This window comes from Octopus bimaculoides, chromosome 1 (assembly GCF_001194135.2).
Source record: "Octopus bimaculoides isolate UCB-OBI-ISO-001 chromosome 1, ASM119413v2, whole genome shotgun sequence".
NCBI lineage: Eukaryota > Metazoa > Mollusca > Cephalopoda > Octopoda > Octopodidae > Octopus > Octopus bimaculoides.
Genome location: NC_068981.1, coordinates 94,421,027 through 94,438,329, shown reverse-complemented (window position 1 = coordinate 94,438,329; position 17,303 = coordinate 94,421,027). Strand labels below are relative to the sequence as shown.

Below are 17,303 nucleotides of genomic sequence, written 5' to 3'. Positions count from 1 at the left end.
CGACGACGACGACGACGACGACGACGACGACGACGACGACGACGACGACGACGACGACGACGACGATGATGATGATAGTAGTAGTAGTAGTAGTAGTAGTAGTAGTAGTAGTAATGATGAGGGTGGTGGTGGTGGTTGCAGTGCCAGCAGCGAAGGTAGCAGGGGCAGGGGTGACAGCAACCAAAGTTGCAGCAGTGATGGCAGCAGTGGCAGAAGCTGTGGTAGCGGCAGCAGTAACAGTAGTGGTGGTGGTGACAGCAATAATCTCTTTTTTGTGCTGCAGAGGACATTACAAAGACAAATTGCATAAAGTGAGGAAGTTTACTTAAAAATCAAAGGAGGAGAAAAGAATGAAATGAGATAAAAAAAATATATATATATATATACATAGCATACAAATGAATAATAATGATACAGTCGTCCAGCTAGGGATAATGAAGGAACCCTACAGAGTCATGATCACACTGACAACTAAGGACAAATGCCCTTTCTTAACTGCCATTCCCTAACTAACAGATGCATGCTAAGAGTAGATTCATTGACTCCTACTATTTTCTATACTGTTATCCACATTTAAAAAAAGTTTCCCTACCTTCATTTTTCTTTTTAAGTAGAACTTGAAAAAGTCAGTGAGAGCTTAACCAAAGAGAATAGTCTTTCTTCAAGATTTTCAGTCTCATCCACCATACAACTTCTTTTGCATAGACTCCACATTATAAACTTAGTTGATAACCAGATTCATCCTATGTATGACAATAGTCAGTAATGCCTGGACATTAAACAAGTGGGAGCAGAGTGATTTTATTACATTTCAAGCATTTCAGACAAGCTCGTTGATAGCACTTGCACACCTGTAAAGTTTATTTCACACTGGTAGTGCTCTTCACAAGGTATCCAAAGACCACAGTCTAAGAGCCCTCTGGAACAGGTCCACCAGTTAATTCTTATTGATGCTCAGTACTTTCCCAAGAATGTTGTCACTCTTCTTTATCACTTGCTAGTCTTTTATAGACTGCTGATGTGGTACATCTACTGATGGCATTGTTCATCTGATAGAAGGTGATGAGTACCTAACAACATTTCAGATGCCAGGGCCCCAATTTTGGTCTTTGCTTGATACAGGACTGCAGCTATATGAAAGAGACAAGCTGCAGAAAGAAATACCTTACAAAAAATTTTGTATATATATATGGTGATTAGAATCAAAATAAGCAACAAGGATATCCAGAGTTAATGCAGTACAATTGTTTCACGCAACTCCATTTGATTGAACAATGCAACCATTACATCAATTTAAATGCAGAGCAATCCTCAGCTGCACAAAGACATAGAATTCAATTAAATTAAAACAGATGGACACATGAGTATAATTTTACCTAAAATCTCCAAGAAGTTAAAGAGATAGACAAAGAACATGCTGCCTTCACTTCCACCTAGAAGCTACTAAGGTATCAGGAAACTGAAAGAAGCCCATCGTATATATATATATATATATATATATATATATATTCATGTGTGTGTGTCTGTTTTTGCTCTCCACCATCACTTGACAACCTATGCTGGTGTGTTTACATCCCTGTAACTAAGCAGTTTAGCAAAAGAGACCTATAGAATAAGTACTAGGCTTACAAAGAATAAGTCCTAGGGTTGATTTCTTCAACTTAAAATCCTTAAGTTGAAACAAGTAAATGACTGAAACAAGTAAAAAAATATAGGAATAAAAGAATTTGCAGTCATAAACACCAATGACATGTCATTGTAAGAAAGATACTCTACCTTATTTTAAATTTTAAAAATTTTTTCCTTACAGTTTAACAAAACAATGGTAGTCAAGGATTCTTCAAAACTGGCCATAAATGTTTCAGCTGTTGTAAAAGAAATTGAGCACTTTGAAAACTTATTGTTGCTGTTATCCTTCCCGGAAGAACTCAACACTACATTACCTGGCAACATGGAAAAAGCTTACAATAAAATGATAAAAGCACTGTCAAAAAAGCTGAAAGAAATGCAAAACATCTTGAGTGCAAATGGGTAAGGAATTCATTGAATATTTGTTATATAATCAGTTTAAAACTGACTTTAGATATTAAGATGAAAAGTAATGTAGAAGTTTGAACATAGGTAAGCTGTAAATGCAATGAGTTGAGGAAAGTGGGGCTCTATGTTTATAGTATGTTGGACTACAAGTCAAAATGTTGACAGTTCCTATCCTATCTCCAAATAAATGAGAACACTTGGTTTATTATGTTTCTCAGTGTGCTTGTACATATAAGCATAAGAATGAATGCGTGTGCACGCGTGCATGTGTGGGTGTGCATATATGTGAATGTGTGTGTGTGTGTGTGTGTGTGTGTGTGTGTGTGTGCGTACGTGTGTGTGTGTGCATGCTACTAAATCATTCAGTTCATCTCACTGCTTCACTTATATATCCAAGTGGAAAATTTCAAGAAACAATGGCAATTAATTTAATGGTCCATTTTTATATGCATAGGTGCAGGAATATCGTTGTGGTAAGAAGTTTGCTTCCAAACCTCGTGATTTCAATTTCAGTATTTCATTCACACTGCGTGATATCTTGGGAAAGTGTTATATACTATAGCCCATGGGTGGTTAAAGCCTTGTGAGTGAATTTAGTAGATGGAAACTGAAAAAAGCTGTAGTATATGTATATATATCATCATTGTTTAACGTCTGCTTTCCATGCTAGCATGGGTTGGACGATTTGACTGAGGACTGGTGAACCAGATGGCTACACCAGGCTCCAATCTGATTTGGCAGAGTTTCTACAGCTGGATGCCCTTCCTAATGCCAACCACTCCGAGAGTGTAGTGGGTGCTTTTACATGCCACCGGCACAAGTGCCAGGAATGCGACGCTGTGGCACAAGTGCCAAGAAGGCGACGCTGGTAACGATCATGCTCGAACGGTAGTGCTATCACGATTTCGCTTTCATTCAATAAACACAATACATGTACAATAATAGACACAATGCAGGCACAAACCACATATGATATGATAAGTGGTTTGTGTCTGATGAATATGTTTGAGATATTTCTCAACATATGAAATTATTAGCAACACATAAAAACATGTATTGTGTCTATTAGATAATATTTGTCTCTCACCAGATAGATTACTTTTTTGTTGATTTTACTATCATGGAGCATTTCATTAAATATATATACATCACAGCTAATTCACTATTTGTATTCCTCTTGGACTACCTAAGTACCTGTACCTCTGTTTTCTCTCTCTCCTCAGCCTCTCTCATTTTTCTCTGATACTCAATTTCTCTCTCTCTCTCTCATTTTTCAGACCTTTCCCAGGATATGATCTTATTGATGATATTTTGAACTTAGGGTACAGTTCCCTTCCATTTTCAATCAAGCAAAGTCTATTTTTACAATCTAGCTCTCTAAAGAGAACTCAGATTGTTTTAGAATTTCTTGTTTCCCAGATTCAAGCAATTGATGGTAAGTTTAATGCACATTTTTTTTATGAGAGGATTTTTTTCTTTTGGTTGGAAATAAGGCCTTTTTTTATTTTTTTCAAACTAAAGAGTATAGTCAATTCAGTTAATCTCAGAATCATCATCATCTTTATCATCATCATCGTCATCATTGTTTAACATCTGTTTTCCATGCTGGCATGGGTTGGACGGTTTGACAGAAGCTGGTCAGCTGGGTAGCTGTCCAGAGTCCAGTTGTGTGTTGTAATATGGTTTCTATGGCTGAATGCCTTTCCTAATGCCAGAATATAACTATATGTTGCATTGACATTAGATGGTAATATTTAAATATGGAGGCATGTGACTTACTGTATAGGGTATTGTGTTCATTATGATTGGATTCTGGTTTCAAATCCTGGACCAGGTGATGCATTGTCTTCTTGAGCAAAACATTTCATTTCACGTTGTTTCAGCCCACTCAGCTGGCAAAAATGAATAACCCTGTGCCAGACCAGTATCCTTACCAAAGGAGAATATATGTGCCAAAGAATCTGGGAAACTGACCTTATGAGATTATGGCTTGAGAAAGGACCTTTGAGCTTTTTGTTTTTTAATATTTAAACACAAGCTAAATACTGTGAGGCAGTGTTTCCTAAATCAAATTCCTTAAAAGTTCCTTTGGCTAAACACAATGATAGGTTTCATGCAAAAGTCCTGGAGTTCTATGAGATCTTTCTTTTTATCCTTTATCAACAAGCCATGGGAGTTGAACCCACATCTCACAAGACTCCAGCTGAGAGCTTTACCATTAAGCTAAACTGCCCATCGACATCAATAGCTGCCAATTTTAAGCGCTAAATAGATAGCTTTTAGAAATGTAACAACCATGTGTGTATATAAGCAAACTTACATTTGTTTTTAGAAGTGTCAAATGTGTATCATATGATGCAGACAAGAAAGTAATATTTTAAATGCAGTATTACCATTAAAACAGCTGAAAAATTGGGTATTATTACCCTTACAAGGTGGAAAAAAAAAAGCACTGCACTGGTGTCTTGGGGGATGTGAGTTCAGCTCCTAAGGTTGTTTGTTGACAATTTTTACTGCCTCATAAGGGTAATAATACCCAATTTTTCTGTTCAAACATAGATCAGCCTGTTAAAGGTTGACTTGAGGTTAAACAACAACCGATTCTAAATTAAATAAAATTGTATCAAGCATATTGTGAAATCACTATTTAGTTCTAATTTTCATTTTATGCTTGTTTATATATTGTAGACGTTTCTAATATCCTGGATTATATAGAGGCATCTGCAAAATTATTCAAGTGGTTCCAGTTAATAGAAAGATCTCCAGAAGTGACGGATGTTGTTTTAAGCTTGCTACTTGATGTTCTTAAAGACCCACAAAAGGTAAAAAATTTTCACATTAGAAATGAATGCCAAATTGAAATGGGCATTTCTTGATATGAAAATTAGTGTCTTATGCTTCAGTCTTAAAATCCATTAATACATTATACTTTCATGGTATGGTTAGAAAGTTTGTTTCACAACCTTGTAGTTTTGGGCACATTATGCAAGTGTCTTCTAGTATAACCTTGGACAGATCAATGCCTTATAAGTGAAACTAGATTGATGGGAAAATGCCTGAAAGACTATCATGTGCGTGCATGTGTGTGTGTGCGTGTGTGCGTGTGTGCGTGTGTGTGTGTGTGTGTGCGCGCACGCATGTGCAACATGTGTGGCTATATGTGTATCTCACTACTTGGTGATACATACTTAGGTATTGGTGATATTTATTTTGTGTTCTGTACAAATAATCATAACCCACAACCTTAGTGATTTGAGTTGCAAATACCAGTAGATTACCTTACTTGAAAAGCAAATAAGACTTGATATAGAGAAAAGTCATCTGGCTATGCAAGTTTCATCCAACCCATATGAGTTCTGAAAGATAGCTTAGGCCCAAAACTTAGCACATCTATTTATCTAACTTTAAATGTCAGTTTTCTACATACAACTGTTTACCTTTTATGCTTTGTCTTTATTTTCCGTCAATTAACTCTCACCTGGTTGTATATACTTGTGTATATAGTTATGCACTATATTAATTGTATATACTAGTTATGTACTATACTAATTGTATATATCAGGATGTTAATTTGTTTAAAATTATTTATGCATTTGAGGAACTGTTTGAACATTTATCAACTTTTATTAATTTAAAACTTAATTCAAATAAAAAAATATAGAAAATTAATTAATCTGTTTTTATTATTTAAATATATAATTTTCCCAGCTTAAAATGTTGCAAAACATAGAAACTGTGGATAGCATTTGTCAGAATACAACAAGTTTCCAGATTTTGGTTCCAACATCAATCTTAAATAAAGGAACTAATATCACTGCCTTACAAGTAATATTCTGTGACCTAATGTTGGATGTTAGGAATGAAACCAAATTAACTTATTTGTTTGAAATGTTGGAAGGTCTGCCTCAGCTTATAAAACAGGTAATTAGAATTTTGTCTTCTTTGAAAATAATTGAAATTAAGTGTTAGATTACAAACAGGATCCTTTCCAGAATTTGGTTAATGATTAATTTTGATAGCACCTCTCTGTGTTGCTGAAGCAGTCTAAACATTACCGGATGCTTATTTTTTTAAATTACACCTATTAGTTATACTGTCATAGTCTATTTAAATATGGCAGTTAATAATAATAATGAAATACAATGGTCAAATTCAGACAAAATGGCAAACTGCAGAGATTGATTATGTGAAGAAACTGCACATGATAGGATAATATCCTTTTAATCTTTGAAATCAACCCCAGTGTTCGACAGGTATTTATTTTATCAACCCCAAAAGGATGAAAGGCAAAGTTGACCTCAGTAGAATATAAAGACATGCTTGGCATGCTAATGATTCTGCCAATTCGCTGCCATAATAGCTGAGATAATATTGAAAAGTTCATCTTAATGTAGGAAAGAAAGAGAATACATAATGAAAGGATGAAATCAGCAGTGATCATTTTCACCCAATAAATTTGAAACAATTTTTTGGCTGCAGACCTGTGTCATTCTTAAATGTAGAACTTCCCATACCTAATTAAATATTAAGAAGAGTCATAACTAATACATAATTGAAACTTTTCCCATGTCACTAATAAGAAGCAGACAATTCTTAATTGTCCAGTTTGCTTAGATGATGTTTATCACTTTACCACTATAAACTGCAGAAGTATGATACAAGTAATAAGTATATAATTAATTTTCAATATATTTTGCTAATACTTTTCTGAATCAAAAGGTTTCATAATGCCCTTGCTTTGCAAATGGAAGTGATCCTGAGACTACAATTTATAAATCATTCACTGGTTGTGTAATACTATTACCGATTACACTAATGAATGATATGAATAATACTCCTTTGCTGTATTTACTTACAGCCATTTGTACTTTCCCCTTGAGAGTCAAATGCCTTGTCTATGAATATAATGGAACACCAGTATGAATACACATATGCCATACCAATCAGATTACTCCAGATGGCTAAAGAAACAAGTGAAAAAATCCTTTTACCATGTACTCTCTTCATTTCCTACAGTGAGATGACATTTTCAGTATTATCCCAGCTATTAATGCAGTGAACTGGCAGAATTATTACCACACCAAGCAAAATGCTTAGTGACATTTCATCTGTCTTTATATTCTGAGTTCAAATTCTGTTGAGGTTGACTTTGCTTTTCACCCTTTCAGGGTTGATAAAATAAGTATCTGTTGAGCACCAGGATCAATTTAACAGAATTATCACCTCCCCCAAAATAGCTAACCTTGTGCCAAAATTTGAAGCCAATATTATCCCAACAATCCAATAATTTACAAGAATTGCTATCAAATGTAAAGATTTCATTACCTGGAAATATATACTTCTTAATTAATATGGAAATATGGGAATTTGTTTAGAATTATGGGAATTTGTTTAGAATTATGGGAATTTGTCTGGAATTAAAGGAATTTATTTGTTTCATCAAAATTTATCAGCTTCGTGATATCTCTAACCATGAACCATTTCTCTATACTATTTTCTCAGTTTCAAGATGCTGAAAATATTAAACCTGATACTTTTTTGCCTGGCAAGTTTTATATTGAAGTAGTACAAACCAGCATGCAACTTCAAAAAGTATTGACATCACTTATTCATCAAGACATTTCTTCCAAGTTTGACATGTCCCTTTTAAACAGAATTAAAACTGAATATCTACAAACCTTACAATTGTTTACTTTACAATGGGATCATATCAGTGGTGACTATGACGTAGAAAGGTAATTTTTTGATGTTCCTTTTAATTTTTTTAATATTACTATTCATTATATACATATATATATATATATATATATATATATATATATATATATATATATATATATATATTTTTTTTTTTTGACAGTTAAAAAATTAATGAACTGTAATCTTCTATACAGAAACACTCTTAGGGTTGTGTTGTTAAGAGGTCAGTTTCCTGACCGCATGTTTAGTTCATGTTTTGTCCACTGCACAGTACATTAGACAAATGTCCTCAACAATTGCTCTGTAGAATGAATTTGCTAGGGTGAAACTCTATTAAGCCCATCGTCTGTTGTGGGGTGGGCGATAAGCATTGATTTTCACAGGTCACCATGTGAATGAAAGGGTCTGATGCTGATAATCCTTTATTGTCATGATGACAGTCACTCTATGCTTTTGAAGAGTTATGCAATATAAAAACATTGCACCTCAAAAGCAGGTACATCCAGCCATAAACCCTATTTCAAAGCCAGTTCCTGTTCAAGCCATGGTTGCACAGGGGAAAAAAACAGCCATTAAGTATGGGGGGAAAACAAACATTAAACAAGTAAATGATATTTTACTATAAACCACAAATGAGAAAGTGGAATTTTTTTCTGATATGTATGTTAGGCTTGTTTGCTGGAAAAACACATAATAAGTATTTGTGTAGTTTATGCTACACAAATAACAATAACAATGTTCTTTTGTATTTGTCCAACAGCTGCAAAGTTGAAAATAGTTTCTTGTTGTTATCATCATCATAAGGGCAGTGAGCTGGCAGAATCATTAGCATGCTTAGCGGTATTTTGCCTGTTGCTATGTTCTGGGTTCAAATCCTGCCAAGGTCAACTTTGCCTTTCATCCTTTCAGAGTCGAAAAATTAAGAAAAATTAAGAACCAGTTGGCTGTTTGTTGACAACTTTTTCCACCTTGTTAAGTAATTTACCCGTTATTTCTGCTGTTCTAATGGCAATGTTACATTCGGAAAGATATCACCTTCTTGTTTACATCATACAACACATAGTTTGTTTATTGCATGAGCTTATCGCTGTTTTTTTTTTTCTTTTTTTTTAATCTGCTTTTTCATCTCTTTTACAGTATTCTGAACATTCTTATTCAAATAAATGAAAGCATGAATTTTATTCCTGAAAACTTATTGTCATCTGCAACCAATTTTTCAAAAGAACTAGACATTAACACTCTGATGCAATACTATACTGTCAAATTTGTTAATATTCATCTGAAGAAAATTAAAGGTTAGTCTTATTCATTTTCATTTGATTTTGTTGATCACAGGTTCCCAACAGGTGTGCTGTGACACCCTGGGGTGCCACAAGATCAACCAAAGGGTGCCATGAAATATACATACATAGGCGCAGGAGTGGCTGTGTGGTAAGTAGCTTGCTTACCAACCACATGGTTCCGGGTTCAGTCCCACTGCGTGGCACCTTGGGCAAGTGTCTTCTACTATAGCCTCAGGCCAACCAAAGCCTTGTGAGTGGATTTGGTAGACGGAAACTGAAAGAAGCCTGTCGTATATATGTATATATGTGTACATGCACATACATGTGTGTGTGTTTGTGTGTCTGTGTTTGTCCCCCCCACCATCGCTTGACAACTGATGCTGGTGTGTTTACGTCCCCCGTAACTTAGCGGTTCGGCAAAAAGAGACCAATAGAATAAGTACTAGGCTTACAAAGAATAAGTCCTGGGGTCGATTTGCTCGACTAAAGGCGGTGCTCCAACATGGCCACAGTCAAATGACTGAAACAAGTAAAAGAGTAAGAGTATATGTGGTATCATGATTGATCGTTTAGAGTCAAAAATACATTTTGATACTATTTTAACAATAAATATTATTATTGTCATCTTTTAGTTTGTATTGTTGTCTGTTACATTTTTATATTGTCATCTATTTTAAGTTTATTATATCAACATTGGTGAAATAAAGAAAATGTTTTATTATCAATTCCAAGGACATAGTTTTCTTATACAGATATTAAAATCTAGGGACAAAATTTTGTTATATTCATGTTGAATCAAAAAGCAACTGTCATATTAGATTTTCTAATGGGGGTGTCATGGAATTCTAAAAGGCTATGTAAGGGTGCCTCAAGGCAGAAAAGTTTAGGATACTGTATTGTAGATTGTTCTATTATATCATATAAATTCCAGCTATCATCATCATCATCATCATTATCATCATCATCATTATCATCATCATCATTATCATCATCATCATTATCATCATCATCATCATCATTATTGTTGTCGTCGTCGTCATTGTTGTCATCATCGTTGTCATTGTCAACATGGTTATTATCATCATCATCATCATCACCATCATCATCGTCAACATCATCATTTTAATGTCCAGTTTTCTATGCTTGCATGGGCCAGATGGAGTTTGTCGAGGCAGATTTTCTACAGCTGGATGCCTTTCCTGTTGCCAACTCTCACCTGTGTCCAAGCAAGGCAATATTTATTCATGGCCCCTTAAGTATTTTCAGATTAGTGTTTTTGATATCATATAAATTTGTGTGCTGCTTATTTCATTTTCTAGGGCTTTCAGTTTCTGAGTTGTGTTGGATCATCCGTTGGCCTCAAATATCTGATGAAGTTACCATAATAGTATTAATTTTTAAAGTTATAGGTGCATGTAAGGCTGTGTTGCTATGATGTTGAATTTGTAGCCATATAATTTCAGACTCAGTCCCACTGCATGGCATTTTGGTTGAGTGTCTTTTATTATAGCCCTGAGCATACCAAAGCCTTTATGAGTGGACTTGGTAAGAAGTCTATAAGTCTGTCATATATATATATATATATATATATATATATATATATATATATATATATATATATATATATATATATATATATATATATGTATGCCTGTGTGTGTGTGTGTGTGTGTATGCACAAGTGCAAACCTTTGTTTACATTAGACATCACATGGTATTTGTAAATGGGCATCATCATCATACAAGCAAGGTTGTTTGTTTCCAGTCTTCCATGCAAAGCACGTCTAGGATGGTAATATAAACAAATTAGAAAAAATTTTTTAAATTAAAATCCCAGAGCTTCATGGAAAATTTGGTAACTTTTATGGAAAAAAAAAAGAAAAATATAACACAAAAATATACTAAAATTATTTAAAAGACTCAAGATAAATTTTTGAAGAAGTTAAACAATGGTTTTTAATGTCTTTATTAAAGAAGTAAATACACCTTGTTTTCTTTGCATGCAAGAGAATAAGGGAGATTGTCTTCAAATGTTTCTTGGGTCATTAACCACTTACCAAAGGACAAGTATCCTCTCATCCATTTACTTGCATAGAGAACTTGTAGCAACCATTATTTTAGTCAATGACATACTAGGAGTTAACCATTGTGGCCAGTCTAAGTTGCATGTCATTTATTCATCAGGATTTGAATAAACTAATTTATGGATATTTTATGTACGAGGTGTGTTCAAAAAGTATTTGACTTTATTTCTTCCAGCCACAACTAAGGCTGCAAGGGTAAAATCCTTTAGGTGGGAGACGACACCACCTTTCTCACACCTGTATGAAAATTCCCATGCTGGTAGGCTGCATCAATTCCTGGCTGTTATGCCTAGAGTTCAGACATGTAGTGAACACTCATCGAATTTTCGTTTCCATGCATGACTAAAAGAATTGAGCAGAGACCATAAACCCATGTCTCATCATTAGTGATGATGGTCTTCAAAAAGTCTGGGCCGTGGTTTGTACAGTCCAGCATGTCCTGAACAATTTCCATGGGGAGTTGCCTTTGTTGCTATGCCAGCTCCTGGGGAATGAATTTCACCACCTCTCTCCACCTGCACAAATCCTTCATTAAAATGAAATGCACTGATCCTGTGCTCACTTCATGAACAATTTCCTTGATTGTTGCACGGTAGTTTTCTATGACCAGTTGTCAAACCATCTCCATCAGCTGCTAGTTTCAGCTTGTGGGTGGTCTGCCTGAGTATGCCTCGCTCTCCATTGAGAAGCAACCATGTTTAAAGCAGTTGTACCACTCCCTGATCTGAGTTTTGCTCGTGACATCATCACCAAAGTGCTTCTGAAATTTCTGGATAGTTTGCGCTTGAGTATCACCAAGCTTTTGACAAAACTTGATACAATATCTCTGCTTGTTGTGTTCTGTGAAAATGAAAATTTGACAAGTATGCATTACTTGTCTGTACTCTTGGTGTGACAGCCAGGAATTGAGGTGGCATACTAGCATGGAAATGTTTATGTATGTGTGGAAAGGGTGGTGTCACCTCCAACTCAAATGGTTTTTTTCCATGTGGCATTAGTTTTGGCAGAAAAAATAAAATCAGATACTTTCTGAATGTACCTTGTACATTTAAGTTTTGAAATATTTATGTATAGTTAAACTTAAATATATATTGCACATAAATATTTATTAATTATTTAATCATACTATTGAAAAATGCACAGTATTTGAATTAATCTAGCTGTTATATCTAAGTTGTGATTTGTTTCTGGTTTAAGTAGCATTTAAGGTGATATATGAACAAGTGATGTTTATTCCTGTCTGGGAAGAGAATAACAAGATGAGTTTATGCATATTTAAAGTTTCACAGCAAAGGCTTTAAAAATTGTACTTCAATTTATCTTAATTTTTTAACTGCATAATTGATATGAATTTAGATATTTATTAAAAATATTTTCCTCTTTGTTTCTCATTAGTTTTTCTGCTCATTTTGTATTTACAGGAACAGACACATTGATCCTTCTGGACTATCTCAAGTCAAATGAGTTGGAAAAACTATTTGGTTTCGTAGAAATGGCACCTGATTTCTTCAAAATCTTTTTACACGGAATGTATCGTTTGATTCAACGTCCAGATGAAGTAAGTAGTTGTTATTTCTCAGCTCTAATTCTCTTTCACTTCACTGATGATTTTATAAAAAAAAAAATTAAAAATCAAATTTCAAATGAAAATTCCAGTAATATTAGCAATATAGTATTCCTAGCTATGTGGAGGCACAATGGCCCAGTGATTAGGGCAGCGGACTCGCAGTCATAAGATCGCGGTTTCGATTCCCAGACCGGGCGTTGTGAGTGTTTATTGAGCGAAAACACCTAAAGCTCCACGAGGCTCCGACAGGGGATGGTGGCGAACCCTGCTGTACTCTTTCACCACAACTTTCTCTCACTCTTACTTCCTGTTTCTGTTGTGCCTGTAATTCAAAGGGTCAGCCTTGTCACACTGTGTCATGCTGAATATCCCCGAGAACTACATTAAGGGTACACGTGTCTGTGGAGTGCTCAGCCACTTGCACGTTAATTTCACGAGCAGGCTGTTCCATTGATCGGATCAACTGGAACCCTTGATGTCATAAGCGACAGAGTGCCAACAACAACAACATTCCTAGTTACATATCTTTTCCCCTGAATGCAATACAATAAATTGTATGTTAATAAATATGTCTTGCTAATTGGTACCTAAATAATTGCATCTCATTGACAGAATTAGGAGCAGCATTGGAATTATTAATAGTGAATAACTCTTATGCTTCTCCTTATTCAGTCAAACTTGATGGATTTTTATCTTTATATATTATCCATTTATTTGTTTATAGCAATGATTTCTGTTTTTAGCAATTCTTTTTCTTTCACTTTCTTTCAAAGGTACAACATATACTACCACATATCACTTGGGATAAACTTTGTGCTAATATGTCTATATTTGAACATATATTTGACACCGAATATCTACGGATGAACACCACACATATACATAGCATCGTGTGTAACAAGGTTCTGTCAGAGACCAATTTTACCATTTTGGAACAGGATTTAAGCCAGAACGTTGAAGGCTTTAGTACCTACATTTATAACGTAAGTTTCTTGCTTAACACATACATTTATGAGCATTTTGTAATTCCATATTGTTATCAAGCAATTATGTCTATTAATAATTTTATTGCATATATCATTTATTTACCAGCAACTAAACACAATTTAGTTGAACCACAGAGTTCTGAGTCAAATGAATGTCAAACAACTAAAAGTTCATATCACATCACTGTATGATATCTTTAACAAAAACACAACTGTAGTGGCCTTGTTCATGTAGTTTCAAATTGATACTTTGTTATAAACAGTATATAGACAGTACAAACAATAATAGTAATATTACTATTACAGTTAAAGACAGTAATAGTAATATAAAATTTAATGGTAGAATGCTGAGTTTAGTGAAATAATTTTTCTATCCAACAGAGTTTGACTACAGAAACTAGAATTAAAAAACTGATCATTGAAGTCCACAATAAGATAAAATTCATATCACTCAGAAATTTCCTGATTAGTTTTGTAATACTGTAACTATAATGCAATAGGCATTTAGTCATTTAGATCTAGATGCTCTAATTCAGTTAGCTCTTGTAATTTTGAATCTGAGATATAGATCCTATTCTAGATAAAACATTTGTTTATTACAAGTAACATACTCCATTGATCTCATACTTATTCCCAACACCTGGATGAATGAAGAGAGTAGAACTATATGCACTAGAGCTAGCTCTTAAACTCACAAACTACTCAGTTCCTTCCACTCTAAAAGGATCTACCCTGGCTTTGGAAATGCATTACAATATGTCTCAGCTCCAAGAAAGGTAAGCTGTTTGAGCCTGTGAACTGTCATCCTCTTTCCCTCACTTTTAATATCCTTAGGTAATGGTGACAGTCATTAACAGCAGCCTCTGCCAATGCAGTGAATCACTCTCTCTCTCTCTCTCTCTCTCTCTCTCTCTCTCTCTCTCTCTCTCTCTCTCTCTCTCTCTCTCTCTCTCTCTCTCTCTCTCTCTCTCACTCTCTCTCCCTCCATGATCCAAAAAGTAAGACCTACTGATGACCTACTTTCCTCTGTCACCCACCAGTGAGTGCTTGCCTTTGAGGAATTTGGTGAAAATTGTTGTCACCTTCATCATCAGCAAAACTTTCAACTATGGCCAGCATACAAATCACCAGTCAAAATTTCTTGTCTATGAACTCCACCCATTTCTTTTCTTTCCTCAGTAGCTTCTTCTCAGATCACACTCTTGCCATGTATTGACAGAGCTCTTTCTATACTATCAATTCTGGCATGCCCCAGTGTTTGTTTTGCCTTCCATTCTCTTCAGTGACTCATTTACTGCCACATTTAGCAATACCCATTCTTATGTTGATGAGGTTATCCTCCATTCCTGTTTACCATTCTCCAACCTTGCAACTTACAACTTATTGCTCACAACTTAAGGCTACATTACAAATACACATTGACTCTATGAACAAAAAGTATCATCCTTCAACTGCAAGTAAACACAAATGCTATTCATATGAAAAAACTTACACTAAATAAACTACCTCACTCACCTTAATCATGAGCACTCAGCTGGAATGCTTGAAGTTGTTCTAATCATTGGATTTCACTAGAAGGTCTCTCATGGTAAAAGTATTTTCTAAACATATCTAGGATCACATTCCAGTGACTTCTCCTTCTCTTCATAACCAGAAGAGAATCTTCCAACGATTATCAATGAGCAGAAACTCACAATGAAGTATTGCACTCAAATCTGAAATAGTGATACTATACTGCTGCTTACACAGAAATCCTAGAACACAACCTCAAAATGGCCGCCTGAGTGGTATAAAGTCATTTACAAACACTCTCCAACCTTTTGTCCACAGGCAAGCTGTTTTCTCTTTCTCTACCCTTTTTGCTGCTACTATAATGGGCTCTGCTCCTTGGAGCTGGCTGGGCTCATACAAGCATTCCATTCCTTTTGCCTTCTCTCATCATCTTTGTGGTATCCACCATCCTACGCATGTTACATCAGACAACGGTGAATAGCGACAGTTGCATAACAAGTTAAAGTTTTGTGAAGAGAGAGAAAGAATGATAATATAAAGATAGATGTGAAGTGACAGAGGTGGAAGTGGGAACATATATTCAAGCACATAATTTCACTGATACAAATTACACATATACAACAAATAAATTTACACAAAACATTTTTTGACTTAATATTGGTTTCAAATTTACGTACAATGCCAGCAAGTTCAGGAGAGGGGGTAAGTTGATCATAGTGATCCCAGTGCTCAACTGGTACTTATTTTATCGGCCGTAAAAGGATGAAAGGCAAAGTTAATCTCAGCAGAATTTGAATTCAGAGTGTAAAGATGGTTGAAATGCTAAGCATTTTGCCTGGTGCAATAATGATTCGGCCAGCTTGCCACCTTTTTTCTTAACATAATATTAAAGAAGAAAACTTAACTTTTTAATTACACCCAACCATCCAAGAAAGGGAGAAACACATAATACAGACTTAGATATGCAATACACAAAAAAACGGATAAAGTTGTTGTATCACAAACATTTCAATCATAGGTCTACAACAACTGCATCTGAATCCATAACAAGGCTTTTTCAATTGAGAAATAAATATATATTCACTAATATAGATGTACTTAGATAAATTCTTACAAGAGAATGTTATAAGTATCATGTACTTGGGTCAATTTAATGACACACTAAAATGTGTGACAGGCACAACTACTAGAAATTATTGGTTTTGCTGTTCTCTTCTTCATTATTGTTGCTCTAAATAGTAAATGCTAGATATGTCTTTTTCCTTTGTAGATGTATGTTCTCCTGACAACTGATCCAGAAAATATTCATAGAACTGTCAGTTACTTTGAAATTGTTAAAGAAATGTTCCAGTTCCAAAATTTAATGGATTCTTTAACAAAAAATCCCCCACAATTCTTCATAAGTTCAAACAACAACTGGTTGGATTCCAAAGCTTATGGAAATACATTTGAAATATTACAAAAAAAGCTAAAAGAACTTGAACAAGAGTTAATGGTATCAAGGTAAGAGTATGCGACACTACATTATCAATAATATTTTTTTTTTTTTTTTTGCTATTTCTGTGTATTTTTATATTCCAGGCACTGATAACATTCACTAATTTTTTAAAAACTAACATTTTTATTTATCTCATTATTTTGATCAGCACACAAGATTTTGCTACCTATAGTATAGGTTTCTGCTCCTTTGTATCCTTAATGGAGTTTGATAAATATTCATTAATATTCACACAAGGCCAGCAAAAGAGGAAAAGTAAAGTTGACCTTGGCAACATTTAAACTCAGAAGGTAGAAACAGATGAAATGCAGCTAAGCATTTTGCCCAGCATGCTAATGATTCTGCCAGCTCACCACCTTGAGTCTGATTAATATTAAGGAAGGTTTTTTTTCATCTTTTTGTATAAACGCATCATTTAAGATTACTGTGTTATGATGTTCACCTTACAATGTTTTACAAAATCAGTGATTTTATGACACTGTATTTTTTATATATTGTAAGCAAGGTCAGACTACCGCCATGCCTGGCAAACAAGTGCCCAATAAGATCGAAATCACATGGTCTGGTGGTCTGGAAACTAGGATGATAGAAATTCTCTCCTGCTTGGAATAAATATTGAGTGTGAAAGTGCACTGA

General features: G+C 34.7%; 1 protein-coding gene across 1 annotated transcript in view; it reads left to right on the top strand.

The window, feature by feature from the left end:
• The first annotated feature begins 1,800 nt into the window (after positions 1-1,800).
• Positions 1,801-17,303, top strand: part of LOC106873159 (uncharacterized) — a 161,723-nt gene continuing 146,220 nt past the window's right edge. The window contains exons 1-9 of the mRNA XM_014920386.2: positions 1,801-2,031; positions 3,315-3,472; positions 4,726-4,859; positions 5,746-5,958; positions 7,540-7,772; positions 8,875-9,032; positions 12,526-12,662; positions 13,445-13,654; positions 16,440-16,672. Of these exons, the coding sequence (XP_014775872.1) occupies positions 1,823-2,031; positions 3,315-3,472; positions 4,726-4,859; positions 5,746-5,958; positions 7,540-7,772; positions 8,875-9,032; positions 12,526-12,662; positions 13,445-13,654; positions 16,440-16,672 (1,685 nt within the window). The 5' untranslated portion in view covers positions 1,801-1,822. The remainder of the gene's footprint in view (positions 2,032-3,314; positions 3,473-4,725; positions 4,860-5,745; positions 5,959-7,539; positions 7,773-8,874; positions 9,033-12,525; positions 12,663-13,444; positions 13,655-16,439; positions 16,673-17,303) is intronic.